This window comes from Serinus canaria, chromosome Z (genome assembly GCF_022539315.1).
Source record: "Serinus canaria isolate serCan28SL12 chromosome Z, serCan2020, whole genome shotgun sequence".
NCBI lineage: Eukaryota > Metazoa > Chordata > Aves > Passeriformes > Fringillidae > Serinus > Serinus canaria.
This window is the reverse complement of record NC_066343.1, coordinates 42844562-42862469: the sequence shown is the minus strand read 5'-3', so window position 1 is coordinate 42862469 and position 17908 is coordinate 42844562. Positions and strand designations below refer to the sequence as shown.

Here is a 17908-nt window from a genome sequence, read left to right as displayed (position 1 = left end):
ATCTCAATTGGCTTACACAATTCTGATTACTAATATTCCAGATAGGCTTTTTGTGCTGGACACAGGCGCATTGATGGAGGGGAAAGCTAAAGAAGAATAGACTTGGGTAATTACCTAAAGTCTTGCCTGCCCACCAAAGTGAGTTCTGTTTCCAGCTGGCACCTCTCAGACTTTGAGTCTCTGTGACACTTCTGCAATGGAAACACTCAGCCCTCTGTCCTCTGGCATCTGCCGGTACCCGGCAGAGCCGATTGAAATGCTCTTGCTACCCCTTGCGGCAGGGATGCGACATGATGTGTTTGCTCATCCCCGTCCTGGCTGCCTCCTGCTCCCATCTCGAGGCTGCGTGTGTCACTGAAGGTGGGAGCTCAAAAGAAAATAAAACTGCTGCTCATTGACATACGCTGCTCATCTTACCCAAAGCAAACTGTAGGAACATCGGTACCTGCAAATCTGTTGGTGTGGAAACATTGAAGACAAGAGAAGGACATGCTTGTAGAACACAATTAGAACAACATTTTTGTAGCATTGGTGAACATTTTGTAGGCAGAATGCATTTTTCCTAGATTCAACAGCAACATCTCAACATTAAAGGGGTCTCACTTTTAACCCCTGTTTCTTCTGCTGCTAGTGAAATGCAGAGGAATCTGCCTTTCTAGACTAGGGCTATCTGAGTAGCTGCCTGCAAGAAGCAAATTAATTGTATCTGTCTCTGTATTTATTTTGTTGTTTTATTTGAGTCACTGCTCTAAAGGCCTGTGGCCATATGAAATCTCCCATGTCCCGTCCCTTTTTTCTTTAGCTTCACTCAGTACTTCCCAACTCTTCTTCCACTATTTGCCTTACAAGTATTTTTGCCTGCCTCGTAATACTTACTTGTGTTAGTTACACTTTGCCAATGTTTTTCCAGGTGTTCCTGAAGCAAAAGTTACTTGGTTTAAGAACAAGGTCAAGCTGTCCTCTACTCATCACCTACATAATGGGTTGCTGTTAATAGCAAATGTTTCTCTATCAGATCAAGGGTTATACTCCTGCAAGGCATCCAATCTTCACGGGGAAGTAACTGAAAGCTCCCAGCTGTTGGTTCTTGGTAAGTCCAGGGTATTTTGGTGTTTTGGACTGGCAACAACAGTAATGTGGCTACTAGCACATCCAGATGGCAGAACTAATTGGTTGTTGTGGAAAGAGGAAATGGCATGCAGGCAGCCCTGTTCTAAAGAAAGCATCAGTCACCATTTGTACTCTGAGCAGCATCAGCTGAACCAAGGTGGTGGTAAAAGGAAAGTGGATAAGGAGAAAATGTCTAAGAACAGGGATTGCACCTCCCAGTCCCAAGATACTCAGTTTAACTCTTTCAGACTTGCTAGGTAAGAAAAGCATTTATTAACCATATCTTAAAGCGACAATCTTAAAATGAGAGTGATGGCACTTTTTCCCTGTGAAGTGCTCTGTCTCTGCTGAGCAGTCTTTCCATTCAAGGCTGTGTGATACTGACCCGCTTCACAAAGGACCATAAAACCAGATGTACTCTTCTAAAAAGTACATCTCAAGTTCTGTGAATGGTGAATTTTACTTTCCTCCATGTTTTTAAACACCAGATGGAAAGCCCATCTAGATGATTTGAAGGAGAGTGGCAGCTGTGAAACATGGGTGGAAGTGGTACCTGGTGGGAACTGGAATTGTGGAAAAGGCAATTGTGGGAAAGGTGTTTCCTTTCCTAGTAACTCATCTTCTACAATTTCTGTGTGCCTGGCAGATGACTGATCCACACAAACTTTTTAAATACTTTAGTAGTGCATTTGGTGCTGAAGTCTCAAATTTTGAAACCTATTCCCCATGATAGGGGCAACGCCATTAGAGCATCCACTACAGCTCTCATGTTTAATAACTAGTGAGTTTTCATAACTAGTGAACTTCCATAACAGTGAAATTTTCACAGACAGTACTAAAATGAAGGTTCAGACTTTTCTCCTACTAATCCAGACTGACTCTAGAATCTAAAAAAACAATTTGGAAAAGAAATCTGCTGAGTTTCAGCCTATAAATAAAGACTCCCAGATGATCTCTAAATCCTTTTCTGATCATTATAGATGGCTTAACTTTTAAAGATGGTAAGTTACTGTGAGTTATGCAAGCTGTTTATGTTTGTAAGCAAATTACATTTTTAGCTCCTTCATGGAACAGTTTAGAGAGAGCAGTTTAGGCATTCTTGACCTGTACTCCTGGTGCTGAGTGGTATCAGCAGTAGAAAACTTGCATAATCTGCACCATGATCCAATTGAAAGGGGATGAAGCCACTATTCGTTTTGATCAAATATCACATCATTTTCATGACAGGCAGAATTGGGAATGCTAGGCATTACCTCAATTTTTAAAATAGCATTGTGATTAGTAAACAACTAAATCCTGCAGTTCTCAGCATAGACTGATCCTCTTGAGCTCTGAACTCTTAGTCCTTTGGAGTTCTGCCTAAGTGTACCACAGGATCTGGCAATATTATAACCATATTTAATTAGGGCTTGATCCAGGTTGTAGCAGACACTAAAAAGTTTTTCATTATTATCATGAACATTTCATTTGGCCTCTATGTTGTATACATTTGCTTTTTCTTCAAAGGTGCTATTTCTCCTGATACCATATAACTCTGTCTCATACAAATAAGGACAGCTAGAATGCTGTTGTAACCTTCAAAGATGATTTCTTTAAGTTTGTGATCACATTGATACAGATGTTATTTTAATAATTTCTCCAGCACCTTACCTCACAGGAGGCAAAGTTTCAGTAGTTATCCAAAGTTGCTTAATCTGCCCCTCTGAAATGGCAATGTTGCAGCACTGTGAAAATTGCAGCAATATCTGGGGAGGGGGAGGTGGGGGGGTGGTGGTGGGGGAGGAGAAGAGGGGTCTATATCCCAAGATGTTCTCTGCTATAGTGTTGCTCATTCTCCCAATATGTTACCAGAGCCTCCACGACCTCTTCCTTACCTGGAAGACTTGACAGCAGTGCTTAGCAGTGCTGGGCCCAGCACCCATTCAGTGCTGACTTCTCCTTCAGGAGCAAAACTGACTGTCAGTCCAGGGAGCTCTGCTCTCATAGGTAAGTCAAGTGCTATAAGATTTTTAGATTTTAACATCCTTTGAGTTTATATTGCAGTTATGCATCTGGTTAACCTTTACATTAAGGATTTGGTTAACCAGACATGGGCACAGAGACAAAAGCCATCAAACCAATGGTTTGTTGTGAGTTACAATAGTGGCCAAATACTTTTTAGACCACAGAAATTCATTTTTAAAAAGAAGGTCCTTTAATTAGTGCAAAGCTGGCTGCAGAATAAGGGCTCCATGGTGCCACCCTTTAAGTATATACAGTACCCTGTTAGAGACAGTTCCTGCCCTGGGGGGCTGCCAATTATGGCAATTATTCAACACAAGGATGTGGCAGACTGGAGTGATACTTGATCTAAAAGAAGAAACGTTGGTGGTTCTGTTTTAATTTTTCTTCTGCATTTGGGTAGTTGCCTTTCCATGTGCCTGCTTCTCATGTTATATATCCCTCTTCAGAGCCTTTCCCACAGTTTGTCCTATCCCTCTCTACACGTTTTGATCTTGAAAGCTCTCTGGTTTAATCTGTTCATTTTATGTCTCCTTCTTATTTCACACAATCAATGCTTGCATGAAGCTATATAAGGAATCATTCATCCCAAATGAATGCTTTTCTTCTTTTCATCCTTTTCTGCCTTCCATATAGCTTTACCCTCTTTACACAGCAAGTTCTTCTTGTAAACTGTAAACTCCTTTCAGATCTGTGGATGTGATTTGTTTGCAAAGAGATTTTTATTCTTTACTAAATTTCAGGGTATATTTGTTTTATGATTTCATTTCACAGGCTGCTTTCAAACTCTATTGTCAGGCTGAGATAGGCAAACTGCTTCCCTAATGAACACATTCATGCATGCCATGAAAACTTGTCAAGCCCTACAACTTCAGAACTATCTTTTCTCCTTTTAGAGGTAGGGATCTGAAACTTTTGGCAAGGGTTCTGCAGATGTGGTGTCCTGAGGGTTAATGCATCTCTGCACTTTCCAAAGTATACTTTCCTCACATTTAATAGCAATTCTAAGATTTTGTTTTCACGATGGAGACATTCTATTTATATTTTTAGTTTTGTGTAGTTTACTTTTCCAAGTATCTGCATACATCTGCATACATTTGCAATGGCTTTTAGCCTGCAGCTCTGGATTACATTTCTGCTTGCACAAAAACTGCATTGAAATAGTCCTCAGTGGGGAAAATATCATAGGTATTTACTAGCATTGAATAAATCATTTTGAGTATGGTTTTATTGTGCTCACTGATTTAAGACTGGGTCATACTCCTGTTTCATCCATTTCCTCTCAGATTTCCAAAAAGAGGACTTTAGGAGTTTCAGGCAGTTTTTATTGTTTAAAAGAAGTAATTGAATGACAAAGGATTTTCTGCACTGCCTGTATACAACCACATCCAGATCAATTTCACTTGGCTGTGTCACTCTGTACCCTGCTGTTTCACTTCATGGGCAAGGAAATTCCATGGACTGTAATTGCAAAATAGCAAACCAGTTTAATTCTTGAGGCAGTTCCCTCAACTTCACTGGAGTTTTAGTGGTTTGAATTTAAGCCTTGTTATTATTCAAACCCAGGAAAATCTTCTGAGGTTTTTCTTTTCTAACAAAATATTGTCATGGAATGGGCTATCCAGTAAATTAGAAAATTGTCCCTTGAGTCTTTCCATTCTACTACCCACCCAATCAACTTTAATCCTGCTAATTCTTTCATCATTTATTATGTTGAGGTGTTGGCTCTACATTTTCTGGATGTCCCATATAAGAACTTTGGGTATATAAATTTCTGTGTATGAGATCCCTTGTCTGTGCTACTGTTAGGCACCAGTATCTCTTGGGACTCAAAAGGTAGTCAATTAGACATATGTTTGGAAATCTAGGCATGTGAGGAATTGCTGAGTAGTGAAGGAAAGCAGGATATGTGCAAAGTAACAGAGTGAAATGTGAAGAAAAGGAGTGATAAGTAAGCTCTGGGTGAACATTTTATTTTACTGCAGTTAAAGACAACAAAGGTGAAAAATTATGTTAGAAACCTGGATAAAGTCATGCATGGGTTTGCTAGAATTTAAGAAATATGGGAGTCAAAACTTCATTAACCACTGGTTTCATGACTTGGGGGGTCGAAAAAAATGCAAAGAGCAAACGTTAATACAGCAATGGAAATCTAAAGCTGCAGATGAGAACTTGTTTGGAAATTAACATCTGTATCAAATATAAAAAAAATTTATAAACAGAGCTGCAAGAAGATAAATAGAACTTCCAGCTTATTATGCATGCTATACACTGTGTTTTACGTGGATTTGTGCAATCCTCCTACCATCATTTCAACTATGCAAAATTATTAACTTGCTGTCTGGAATCATCTCCTATGGGTTTCTTCCACTTAAATTTCAGGGGGGTTGCAGAAGATGAAGTGTCATAAAACAGAGATATCTGGTTTGGAGGTTTTCCTTCTCATTGCAAGGGTCATTGAGAAGTCATTTATGTGCCTTCACAATAAAGTCAGAGAAACTATCTATTAAAGACCCATGCCTTGCCCAACAGAGTGAGCAACATTTTTATCTTATATACTACTTTTTGCTTCTAAAGTTTTGAGATTCCAGCCAGCTTTCTAGGCCCAACTCATCATTCAGTTGAAGAGCATGATGTAGATGGTGGCTTGCACAGATGGATGCTTACCCTGCTCCTTCACAAATGTTGAAAATGTGCAGAGTACCGCAGTCCTCCCTAGTCCTCACATTCATTGTCAGGTTGTGTAGTAGTCACTTGCCTGCCATCTGCAGATCACACACCTGAAGGACAGGACTATCTCCAAAGCAGAGCTAGAACACCCATGAGCTTGGAAATGTTTCTGGGTTTTGTGGTATTGCAAAGTTACAATCAGTGATGAGCCGCAGACTGTCATGCACAGTTCGTGGCAGACACACAGAAAGACTTTACATTATACATAAGATAAAACACTGTTGATTTCTGAAGTGACTCAAATTTACATTTCTCTGGAAAGTTTTCACATTAGATCTTAATCTTATTAATGTTTCTGTCTTTGGGACTTTTTAAATTTTGATTACATTTTTCCTGAAGGTTGGTGATGAAAATATAGTAAGAACACCGCTCTTTTCACCACAGAAAAATATTTTGTTGCTAAGAATTTTTGTGTTTTAAAAATATTCATGACCATTTAACCTCTGTCAATTCTGATTACTTCATGATGTTATCTTTTGGAATTATAAAAATATCCTAAGCTCATGTATTTTCAATAGTTTTTTAATGCTACAAGTATCAATGAATTTTTTTTTACACAAGTCCTTAGACACATTTCCCTGAGTCTTCATCTTTGTAAATGTTATAGTGGCACAAACCAAGCTTGTAGGACCCAGTGTTCCTGACTTCTGACATTCCTGCAGAAAAGGCTTTGGGCCTACCAAGAATATGTGTTTTCGTTTGGGTTCAAGCTTGTTATTTCCTGTATTTGAATATAATTCAGTGGGAAACTGAGGATCTTACAAATCTTCGGGGATATTCACTACAACTTTTCACATATATTGTATTATTATTGGAGAGCAATAATCAGCAGACTTGGCAAAAGACTCAAAATATTATTTTAAAATATGTCCTTGTTTCAGCACTGAGCAATACTGAACGTGTTGTAATTGTTTGTACAGGGGGAGATGAAGCTTTAGTGACTTTGACATCTATACATTAGTTACATTTAAGTGAGAGTTTTTGCAGGAACATGGGAAAATGTTTCAGATATTAATACTTCTAGAATTATGAACATGTAGTACTCCCTTTAAAATTTCAGACTGAAGTAAAGAAGGCAGACAAAAAATGCTATTTTTGGGAATCTGATATTATAAATAAATGGGGAAAAGCCTAGGCAATATTTGAAGTTTGGTTCCCATCCCTCCTTACTTTTAAGGGATACTGAAAATTTCTCTGAAGTTAGATCACAAATTGTATTTTTCTATGACCAGAAAAGTACAGTCAATTGTAAAAAAAAAAAGAAATACTGCTGCACCATATTTATTGTGTTCTCCTTGATTACTTCCATATTTACTCACTTCACAAATTAGAACATGATTTTACTGTCAGCACACTGCAAACATAGTCCTAAAAAGCAGGTTTCTTTCTGGTTTTATATGTTATCCCAAATGACCACAGAATTAGAGCAGCTTTGCTGCCAATTTCACTGCTGCTTCAGAAGATGACCAGCTGCACAATAAAGTCTTGTTCTGCAAATACCAATATTTGAAATGCAGCTCTTTTTAAGACAAAGTGATAACAAAAACTTTTTCACTTAAAAGACAGAAAGGATTTCTCTGTACCAAATTTACTGTATTTCATTTTCATTTTTCTTTTACTGGCAGTAGCATATCCCACTCATTTTCCAGTAGAATTGCTGAGGTTCCCAGAAGACCACCCAGAGAGCAGAATCAAAAAAGAGTCACCTTGCTTGCAATGGCCAGCCTTCTGAGTTTGAATAAATTACTTATTTAAGAGGTCCAACTGCCTTACAGCCAAAGCCCAAAGTTCAGGGTGGGGGTCAGGATTGTTTATTATTTCAGAGGGGCTCTCTTCAAGCCTCTGACTAGTACTTGCCAGTAGGTTTAAGGGTTATCTAGACATGACAGCAGACAGAAAAATTAACCTAGAGGTTTTTGCACGTTCGTGGGTGCATTATAGTGAGCCAAATGTACAGCTGACTACTTTAGGAGAAGAACCAGATCAGATAGGCTAATGTCAGGATCAAACTCTTTCAAGCAGAGCCAGATAAGTCAGTGCTGCAATTGCTTGCTGAATACTGTGCCATAACATCTGGCTCCCGCAAGACTGACACTTGTTCAAAATCAGTGTGAAAAGCAATCAATTATCCCAATGAACACAACTGATCTCATCAGTAAAAATTCCTTCAGTGTTTGCTGATAGACTCAAGAGCAAGGGTATATCTTCTTGAAAGTATGTTTTCTTCTAATTCACTCTGGTCTTCCCATCTCTACCACGAGCCTGTTTTTAATTTCCCTATATTTGGGAATTATTGCTGAATTAAAATTTGAAGCAAAAATGCAAAATAATTTGCAATCTGCACAAAGCTAGTAAAAAGAAATTCTTGAGTAATTACAGCTAAACTGGCATCTGTGCTCCCGTCAAGGAAAAAGACAGCTGCAGAAGGACTGCAGCTGCATTAATGCAGAAGCTGCATTAGGACTCGGATAAGATAAAATCATTAATATCTGAGAAGTTATTTTCCACTATGCCATTTTTTCCCCTCCTCATTCTTGTAATAAATTGACCATCTTGCTGGAAAATAGGTTCTAAGAAAACTTTTTAGCAACTATATTTGATATTAACATTATGTCTTGTGTGATGAGGATAAAGTACCAGGTACATTCATGGGTAGCCTGTCCTTTTAATTGTGTTATCTGTTCCTTTCAATTTTTGTCACAGTGAAAAGTCTGCTTTGTCACTGTATGTGTGAGAATTCCCAGGTAGGTGCATGACCTTTCTGTAAAGACTAGAATTAAAATTAAGATCAAGAATGTGCCATTAGCTTTGCATTTAATTGCCTGATCACATACTATCACATGGATTACATCCTAAACATTATATAAAGTTCAGAGAGTGTTGCAGTATCTTCCTTCTACATCAGAGTGCAGCAGACTATGTCAGACTGCACTGTAGGATTGCATTGACATGTGTGGCTTTTCTTTTGCACACTGTGTACATTTTAGGTTAAAAATTATGTGATGATACCTCTGAATGGTTGAACATTTTGACTACATTAAAACAGTGTTTTTCAGGCAATCAGACACTAGTCCAGCCACTGCCAAGCTCTGAACACATGGTCAAAAGAGTGATGTCCTCTAGGCAATCTGTCCTTTGAGATTTTCCTGCCTGCTGTTTTGGAACATGAATGATCTAATCTGACAACCACTGATATATAGTAGTGGTCAAAAATGCTTCCATATAAAATAATATCACTGGCCTTTGGGGCAACATCTGTTGAATTTTGAGTTTGTTGTAAAAGTTGCAGCCCTTGAACTTTTGTCTCTAAGCTTTTACCTGAATCACTGACCTAGATATTTTTCTAATTAAAGTAATTCAGAGTTCCACTGAGAAAAATCATTGTGGCTAAATAGGAGTATCAGACTTGCTGCGAGTGTCCTGGTATGGACACTTCCCATTCTGACAGCTTCCTTCACATAAAAGGTCTTTTAGACTCTTGCAAAATTTGAGAATTATTCTAGAGTAAGTGTTAAGGGAGTATGAAACACTCTGGGATTTCTGCCACGTTGACCAAAGGACTTCTCAGTTACAAGTTTTGAAGCAACCTCTCCCTCTGTGATAGTCCTTACATCTCTCAGAAGGATGAAAGTTACAGCCTCTCTGGAGCACCATCACTGCCTTTCCTAAACCATCTGCCCTCTACCTCCTCTGCTCTGCATTTTTTATTTTCCAAATGCCACCTCAGATGGTGTTTCAAAATGTAACAAGTATATATGGGGTTGTGAAAGAAAGAAAAACCCCTACAGCAGCACCGACATTTGCAACATGATAATTGCATTTTGTGCCAACTCTTGCTCTGTCTTTTGTTGAACTCCTTGTGCTGTGCTGTTGTACAGTGCTTGTTCCATGAGTCTCATCTGACTGCCATTTTTCTTCCACAAATGGACAGTTAACCTGGAGCTGTGGCAGTGGTGGGATAGAAGTTTATGGTTTAACTCCTTTTCTGTTTTTTCATGAACTTAATAAGTTAATGACAGAACTAAAAACTGTCAAAGTTAGCTTAGGTGGTCATTTTAGTATGCTGTATCCATTACTGTAGGCTTTGATTTTTGATTTGATGTTGCAGATTGTATTCAGAACAGTCCTTATTAATACATGATTCTTGGTGGGTAGGATTTCTATTGTCAGACTAAGTTTTAGGAAACAGTATTAACTACCAGAGCTTGAAAATTCCCTTGCTTTTTATTGGCCCCACCATGTGTCTGTGTATTTGGGAATATTTTTTACAGCCACTGTGGGGCTGGGACTGAGCCTGACTCAATTTTTGTTGAATACCATGTATATTTGCAATGCTATGTAAGTGATATCTAATAATGACAACATGTGTGACATGGGTTACATTGGGTAACCAGTTGGGGTGTTTTGAAAACTGTTAAGGGCCATGTCATATGTTTAGTATAGGATGTTTCAACTGCACCTTTGGAGACATAAATAGTTATTTTAAATGTCTTCTTTTTTTTTTTTTCAGTGCTACTGTTATCAATTTAATTTGCTTATTTCAAGAATTCCTTAATGTATGGTTTTCTTTGTCTAGCATATATTCATGTTTTTTGCACTGCCTTAAAAATTATAAGTAAAAGTTGTATTTATAAAAACATTAATTCTTTCTTTTGGCTTTATTTTCAGATTCCTTTGCTTTTTATAAATTTTATTCATTCAGTGTGTGAAAGCAATGAGAAACAATTTGAACAATAGCAGATAGTTAAGTGTCTGTCACTTTATAGTATATTGAAAAGTCTTTCCCCATAAGAAAAACTACAAAGAGATATCTCTTGGTTTGCTTCTTCAGCAAAACAGGTATTACATACATGTGACTTTCAGACATGATCTTACCTACCTTCAGTTGATTTAAAAGTTGAAGGCATCCCGTCAATTTTTCATCCTTTTGTTAGATACAGGATGGAACTGAATTTTAACTCCATTTAGTCAGCTAAGGAGAAAATAAGCCCTGAGGGGAAACTGGGGAACTGTTTCTCACTACCAGTAATCACCTACACAGTGTGAACACAATAGCACAATGTCAGCCACACCATAGTAGTTCAGCACCAAACTTGTATCTATTCAGATTGATATGTGGCTTCTCCACAGTTTGTTCAGAGCATTTTGTTCCTCGCTTCATCCTCAATCCAGTTTCTATTTTAAAAGCATATTTTATTTCCTTAAATGTAGACTTTAGACTGGAAATGCTGTCATGTGTCAAGTCCTGTAGCAGCATTACTTTTATTGCTTTAATATCCTTTATTCTGCTACAACTCTTTTCTGCTAGAGTTCGGTAAAATAGCACAGAAATACAAAATCAAAGAAACTACCTGATCTTGGACTGAAGCCTTTCCTCAGATTCCTTTTTTAATAAATATTAGAAACATTTCCTGGGGCTAATCATCCTGTCAACAGTAAATTAGAGAGTTATTTGTTAGACATATATGAAGACATGAAAATAATCTACATTTTAAGAATGGACACCTATTTAAAGGCGGTGCTCTATTTTTATTAATTTACATTTTCAAATGTATTTAGTACTTGGAAAATTCACTTGACATTTTTACCATTGTTTTCTATACAGTATCAAGCTGCCAAAAAGAAAAGGAATCCTAAGATCTACAGCCTTTGCACTTGTTTTTATCAGGTCTGAAAGTGCAAAAGTAGTGAATGGTTTGCATTTTTTGCTCCTAGTTCTTAGCATGCTAGCCCAGAGCCTTTCTGCAGCTACAGTCATTCAGAAACTGTTGCAAAAATGTAATGGGGAGCTGAATTTGGCCTGGAGTGTGCATTTATTCCTTTCTCTCGAGAAACTGTTTGAGTTGTTGTAACATCAGTCTTCCCTTTCCAAATGTGCCCTTGTTATCCTTGAAATATTAACATTTTTCCTTCTAGAAGATGCTGGTTTTATTAGATTTGTGTTTCTAGCTCCAGCTTTTGCACATCAATGGCTCATCCTGGCTTTGAATGAATTCAGAGTCCCACTAATCTTTGGAAGGGAGGATGAAGGCAATATTTTCTTTCTCTGCTTAATGACTGAAGGAGAAAGGCCCTCTTTGACTGCTCAAAACAGTCCCAGAAATGTGTTCCCTGATTACCTTCCCAAGGGTTCCAACACTCGAAAGCTCTGCAATAGCTGTGCTGTGTGGAAACAAAGACAGCTATTCCTTCTTAGTCATTATAGGGATGGGGTTTGAGCTTTGAAAGGATAAAACAGTCAATGTCCACAGGGACTGGGGAAATAGAAAGTATTGGTAATCTACATGAAATTATATTAAAATTATTCCTGAAAGATGAGGAGGAGATATTGATGGAACGTGAGATTTTATTGTACTCTAGCTCTCACTTACTATGCATAAAATGTTATACCACAGCCTATGAGTCCACACACATGGGAAGTATATAGGAGATGTCACTTGTGAAATGTGAGGGATAAGTATTGGTAAAGTTTTACTGTTAAGTAATAATTACTCACTGCTAGTGCATATCTAGGCAATAGCTTTGGGGAGTTTTCCTCAATATTACTGATTACTGGCTGTTCCTTTAGCTAATATTTTATATATACATTTTGGAAGAAGAAATACTCAGTAAGACTAGTAAAACAGTCAGTACTAAGAAGACAGTATTGTTTTTTGTAACAATATTTTTTTAAAGAAAAGCAGCATGAACCAGGACCATCTGCATGCTGAATTCAGGTTAATCTCATCTATGTGTAGCATCAGGCTGACCTTTCTGCTTTCTGCATGTACACTCAGCAGACTCTTACAAATACAAACAATAAAACTGGGCTCACAGCATGCCTGTTTTAATTGTTGTGGCTATATGCTGACCTGTGGAAATCACTACACTAATCTTAAAGGACAAGCAAACTACAAAAAAATTTGAATAATATAGTCAGAAGCCATAGAGCCACTTCTTAGGTTTGTCCATTTCCTCTATATTCCTTTGTCTTTCATTGTTTTCACTTAGGCAGCCTTTAAGCTATAAGGATAAAACCTTTCATATCACTCATTTACTTGAGAATGAGTATCTTGGAAACTGCATGAGTTATATTTTAGCGCAAAAGTGGGAAAAAAATGAAACAGCAGGAATAAATAGAGAGCTTACAAAATTAAGAAAAGGGAATGAGAAGCAGAGAATGCTGTGTCTTTGTTGTCAGGAAGGGAGTGCTGGGTAGAGATAACTGCCAAGGATAAAACTGCATTTGACCTTGCCAAAGAAATTAAAACAAATAGCAGACTCTTTACCCTTTTAAATACAAGTAAAAAAGGGAAGAGGTGAAATCACTGGGGGCAGTATGCACTTTGTCTTTCTGCCTTTTTATTCCCCCTTTTCCTTATTTTTAAACATTTATTTGGATTTACTAGTTCATTTCCAGTACAACTTTGTCATTGTGACTGCAGAGTCTACTGTGCGTATGTCAGCCTTTTCCCAGGGATCCCTTGCTCTCTGAAATACCAGTTTCACAGAGTGAACGCATCCCAATAGGCACCGGTGTCCAGGCCACACCCTTCCCCACTGTGTGCACAGGCAGGGTTTGACAGCAACAGGGAACTAGCCACTGCATCAGTGAGAGCCCCAGTATTTATCCTCGTGAGTGGCAGATGGTTTCTCCCCAGTGTCTGCATCTACCCCTCAGCATGAAAATGGCTGGGGCATTCCACAGGTCACCACTGGCATTTTCCATCTTGTGTGAGACCTTCTGCTTTATAAGCAAGACAACTTCAGTTTTGCTGGGCAAGAAAGTACCTTCTGTCATAGGAATAGTGTAGTTGGAGGTATGATTAATGGCAAAAAGCACAAAACTAAAGACGACAGTAGCCCAGTCCCCTAGTGTTAGTTTACAGGTATAACCAAATTCAAAAGGGTCACAAGAGTTCCTAAATGAAGTAACAAGTACCTTAAGCTGAGCATTTGGTCTTAATGATGTTTGAAAATCAAACTCTTCAACTTTCCTGAGCAGATTAATGACGATGGTATTTTGTTGTAGGAACTTTACTTGCCCAGTATATGTTAATTAAAGTTCTCTTCAGGTGGACCGACAAGAATGGAAGGAAGAGCAGTAACAAAAATGTCACGTTGCAGAATCTCTTAATTGTGTAGTGCAGCTACAGAGACTTCACATTCACATCTTCATTTGTCTCAGTGAATTATTAATAGTAATCAAATTACATGGAGATGGCAGTATTGAAAAATCAGCTGTTGGATTCTTCCTTCATCTTAGAAGAATCTTCTATTTTCAGTATTTTAAATTCATACTTTTCCTTTTTTTATCCCATTCCCTTTGAACAGTACTCATGTGAAAGTTGATGCATATGTTTGCTTATACAGGACAGATCTTTCAGAAGGGATTTTGTATATAATATAGTCATTCAGGCACATACATAGTAATATTAAAAAAAAAAACAAAGCTTCAGTGTAACCAAATAACCATCAGAATATATTGCATTTACAGCAACTCAGAGACCTTTCATGTCTCAGTGACATACATATCAGTGCAGGACAAGCCTAAGCCAGAAGCAGTCCTAGTGAATTATGCCACCCCTCACATACAGCATTTCTGCCTCTCCACCCCTGCAATTGGTGGGGATGGGTCCCGCTATGGAAATCACCTAGTTCTTATTTTTTTCCACAGGAAATAAGCAAAACAACTTAGCTGGCTTTCCCAAGTTATACCAGTCTTACAAATTTCCTGCAATTCATCATGAAACTGGCGAAGTGTTCAGCTGATATGAGAACCACAGTAAAAAGTGTCTTGTAGATACACTTCCTTCGGGTCAACAGACAAAGAACTCACTGAGAATTTAAATTTCATCATTTGTGCTCCCGATCCATAAATCTCACACAAGTGCTCCCGATCCATAAATCTCACACAATGCTTTAGAACATCAAACCTGTAAAAGCTCAATTTCATCTCTTAGGTTTTCCAACAAAATTTTTTTGTGTAACAAAAATTTCTGACTTTTAATAAAACAGAAACAATAAATAATATTTCAAAATGTTTTAAAAAGAAAGAGAAAGAAGAAGGTAGTCCTGTGGCTTATGTAGCAAATTTGGGACCAAGTTGTGTTTGTATTGCATGTTCAAGAATGGTCCTTGAGTTTGTGCCAGGTTTATAACTCCCATATCCCACCTTCCAAAATGAGGATAATCAAAAATAGTGTGAATCTTCAAAGGTCTAATATAAATACTTCCAAACTAATCATAGATTTTCCAATTTGTATATTATCTGTCTTTTGGATTTTATTCTGGATGATGAGACGGAATTCCTTATTACAGAATTACTTTTTATCATTATGAGAAAGTGAGAAAATGGGATGTAATCAACTATTTCTCCTAATTTTGACCACTTCAAAACCTATACCTGGTTTATATACCTGATTACTATCAGCAGATTTTTCTCATGTACCTGTTTTTTAGGTTGTGCTGTCGATGGACATCCAACCCCAAACATCACCTGGCTTTACTCTGGTGAGCCTCTCAGTCTGCAACATCAACTCCTGGCAGCAGGACGGATTCTTCATATACTCAATGTCAGTGATTTCACTGATGGTGAATTCAGCTGCCTTGCTCAGAATGAGGCTGGCTCACTTGCACAAGGAGTGACCCTGGCTGTACAAGGTAAGTCATCAGTTTCAGTCACTTCACCCTGGAAAGCTCTTGCCATGCACTTCCCTGCACTGCCTTTCTCATCCTGATTTTCTCCCCTCTGAAATCATCACCACTCATATCATTAAGATATCTTTTTCATATCATGAAAAAGATGTCTTAATGATTTCTTGCCATGGATATACACCTGCAGGACTACTGGGTACCTTGCAGTGTCTTAGGTTTTACTTTACCAAAAGGACACCAGATATTTCTGCCCTGCTGAGCAGAAAACACACCTTCCTGATGCAAGCTATGCTTACACCGAGTCTGGACAGTTTGCTTGTCCAGAAATTCAAGACAGAGGTGGCAGAGTTTAAACCTCTTAAAACAGAAGCCCCTCTATTAATACATGAAGGTCGGTGTCTCACAGTCTCTTCTTCCTTGAAAACCTTTCACTTGTAAAAGTTCTGGAACTGTTTTTGTTAGTGATCTCCTAGAAAAAAGACAAAGGTGATAAACCCACAATTACAGTGTGGTGCATCTGGGGTGGAACAGAACATGCAGCTTTCATTGCTCCAATTGTCAGTGATGGGGAGGTGAGGAATTTAACTTTTCCTTTAATTTTGCTATAAAGTTTTGCTTGTGTTGCTATTCCCACATTTATCTTCAGGACAAATTATCTGTGTGAACTGTCTGGTAAAAGATACAGTGTTTCAAGATTATAGAGTCATAGATACTGCTGGGAACTACTGCTAACCGTATCTTCATTAAATAAGACATCTTCAAAAATACAGATGCTCACTGGTATCTGGCTTCACTTAACTGCCATACTATCTTATTAACTTTCCATGCGTCATGCATCTAAGCACCAAAAAATGGGTTTGTTACGCCAAAGGCAGTCAGGCGTTTGAATCAGGTGCCTTGCAGGAGTAGGCATCTCCTTTTCACTGTATCCCTGTCTTTCATCCTGGAGAACATCTTTAGCTCTCTCCATTCTAATTAAAACCCTGCCGTCAGTTTTCCAGTGTTAACATGCCTCTCCCACGCTTCCTGGCAGAGTACCGGTGGTCGGTGGACAAACTGACAGCTTGTTCGGCTTCCTGCGGCCACAGAGGGCTGCAGCTGCCCCAGCTGAGGTGTTTACTGGATGGGGCTGAAGTCAACACATCCTACTGCAGAGAGACACCCAAGCCATCTCTGCAGCCCCTCGCATGCAACAGAAGAGACTGCCCTTCACGGTTCGTCTGTCTCGTGTGGAAGTATCTTACGTGCATTTAAGATGTGCTGGAGGAGTTCTTTGTGGGGGTCATCGCACCACTGCAGCATCTCCGGTGCCTGTGTGGAGAAGTCATGGCTAAAAGGGAGTTTCTGAGTGCTAAATCCAGACAGCTGGGGTTTTGTAGCAATATTAGTGGAAAACTTTGACAGTACGAGGCAGAAAGAGAATTCAGAGCTTGTAATGTCTTGGGTCACACCCTATGTTGGTTATAAATTTCGTGCTTGTTCTGAGCACTGAGTGCATGGAAATTTTGTCACCCAAGACCTGTAGGATCATTTCTTTTTTGGCTTCATAGCAGTTTGCCCCAACAATGTAGCAGAGAAGAAGCTAAGTTTAGCAGCTATTTCATTATTTTATTCTGAGTTCTTTTGTTGCTTAAAAATCAATACAGGCAGGACTGTAGCTATAGCTGCAGCTGCAAAGAATTCCCTTAGCAGGGTGAAAATATCTTTTGTAAAATGGGCACATCTCGTGGGCATGAAGGGGCTGAGTTCTGCCTCTTTTTGGAGTTTGCTAGCTTGTGGCTGCTTTGGAATTGTAACTCTCTGCCCTTGTAGTCCCCTGGTTTTCACTTACTGCTATATACAAATGAGCCAGGACAGCTTGAAAAGCTTCTGGCTACACCTAGGTCTTCCTCTGGCACATCTCAACTACTGTGTCCAATTTCTGACCCCTCACTACAGGAAAGAACAGAGGAGCTGGTGAAGGGACTGGAATACAAGTCCCATGAGAAGTGCCTGAGGAAGCTGAGGCTGTTTACCTTGGAGAAAATGGGACCCAGGAGACCTTACCACTCTCTACAATTGCTTGAAAGGAGGCTGGAGTAATCTGAGAGTCAGCCTCTTCTTCCAAGTGACAAGACAAAAGGAATCAGCCTCAAGCGGCACCAGGAGAGGTTTAGATTGGCTGTTAGGGAAAAATTAATCATGTCAAGTATGGAACAGTTGGCTGAGGGAAGTGATTTGGTCATCATTCTTGGACATATTTGGACATATAGATGTGGTGCTTAGGGGCATGGCTTAGCATTGCTGGGTTAATGATTGGACCTGATAATACTAAAGATCATTTTCAATATAAATGATTCTCTGACTTCGCCCCTCAGAAAGTCTTTTTTTTTTAGACACCCTTTGGTGCAAAAAAGAGCATGTCTTGAGCTTATCCAGAGAGTCAATGTAG

The 17908-nt window shown here is 38.8% G+C and overlaps 1 protein-coding gene across 2 annotated transcripts in view; it reads left to right on the top strand.

Annotated features, from left to right (window-relative positions):
• ADAMTSL1 (ADAMTS like 1) overlaps window positions 1–17908 on the top strand; it is a 392370-nt gene that overhangs the window by 365366 nt on the left and 9096 nt on the right. For both annotated transcript variants that reach the window (XM_050987189.1, XM_018918349.3), the window contains 4 exons: window positions 911–1090; window positions 2962–3096; window positions 15283–15483; window positions 16511–16691. In XM_050987189.1, coding sequence (XP_050843146.1) covers window positions 911–1090; window positions 2962–3096; window positions 15283–15483; window positions 16511–16691 — 697 coding nt within the window. The remainder of the gene's footprint in view (window positions 1–910; window positions 1091–2961; window positions 3097–15282; window positions 15484–16510; window positions 16692–17908) is intronic.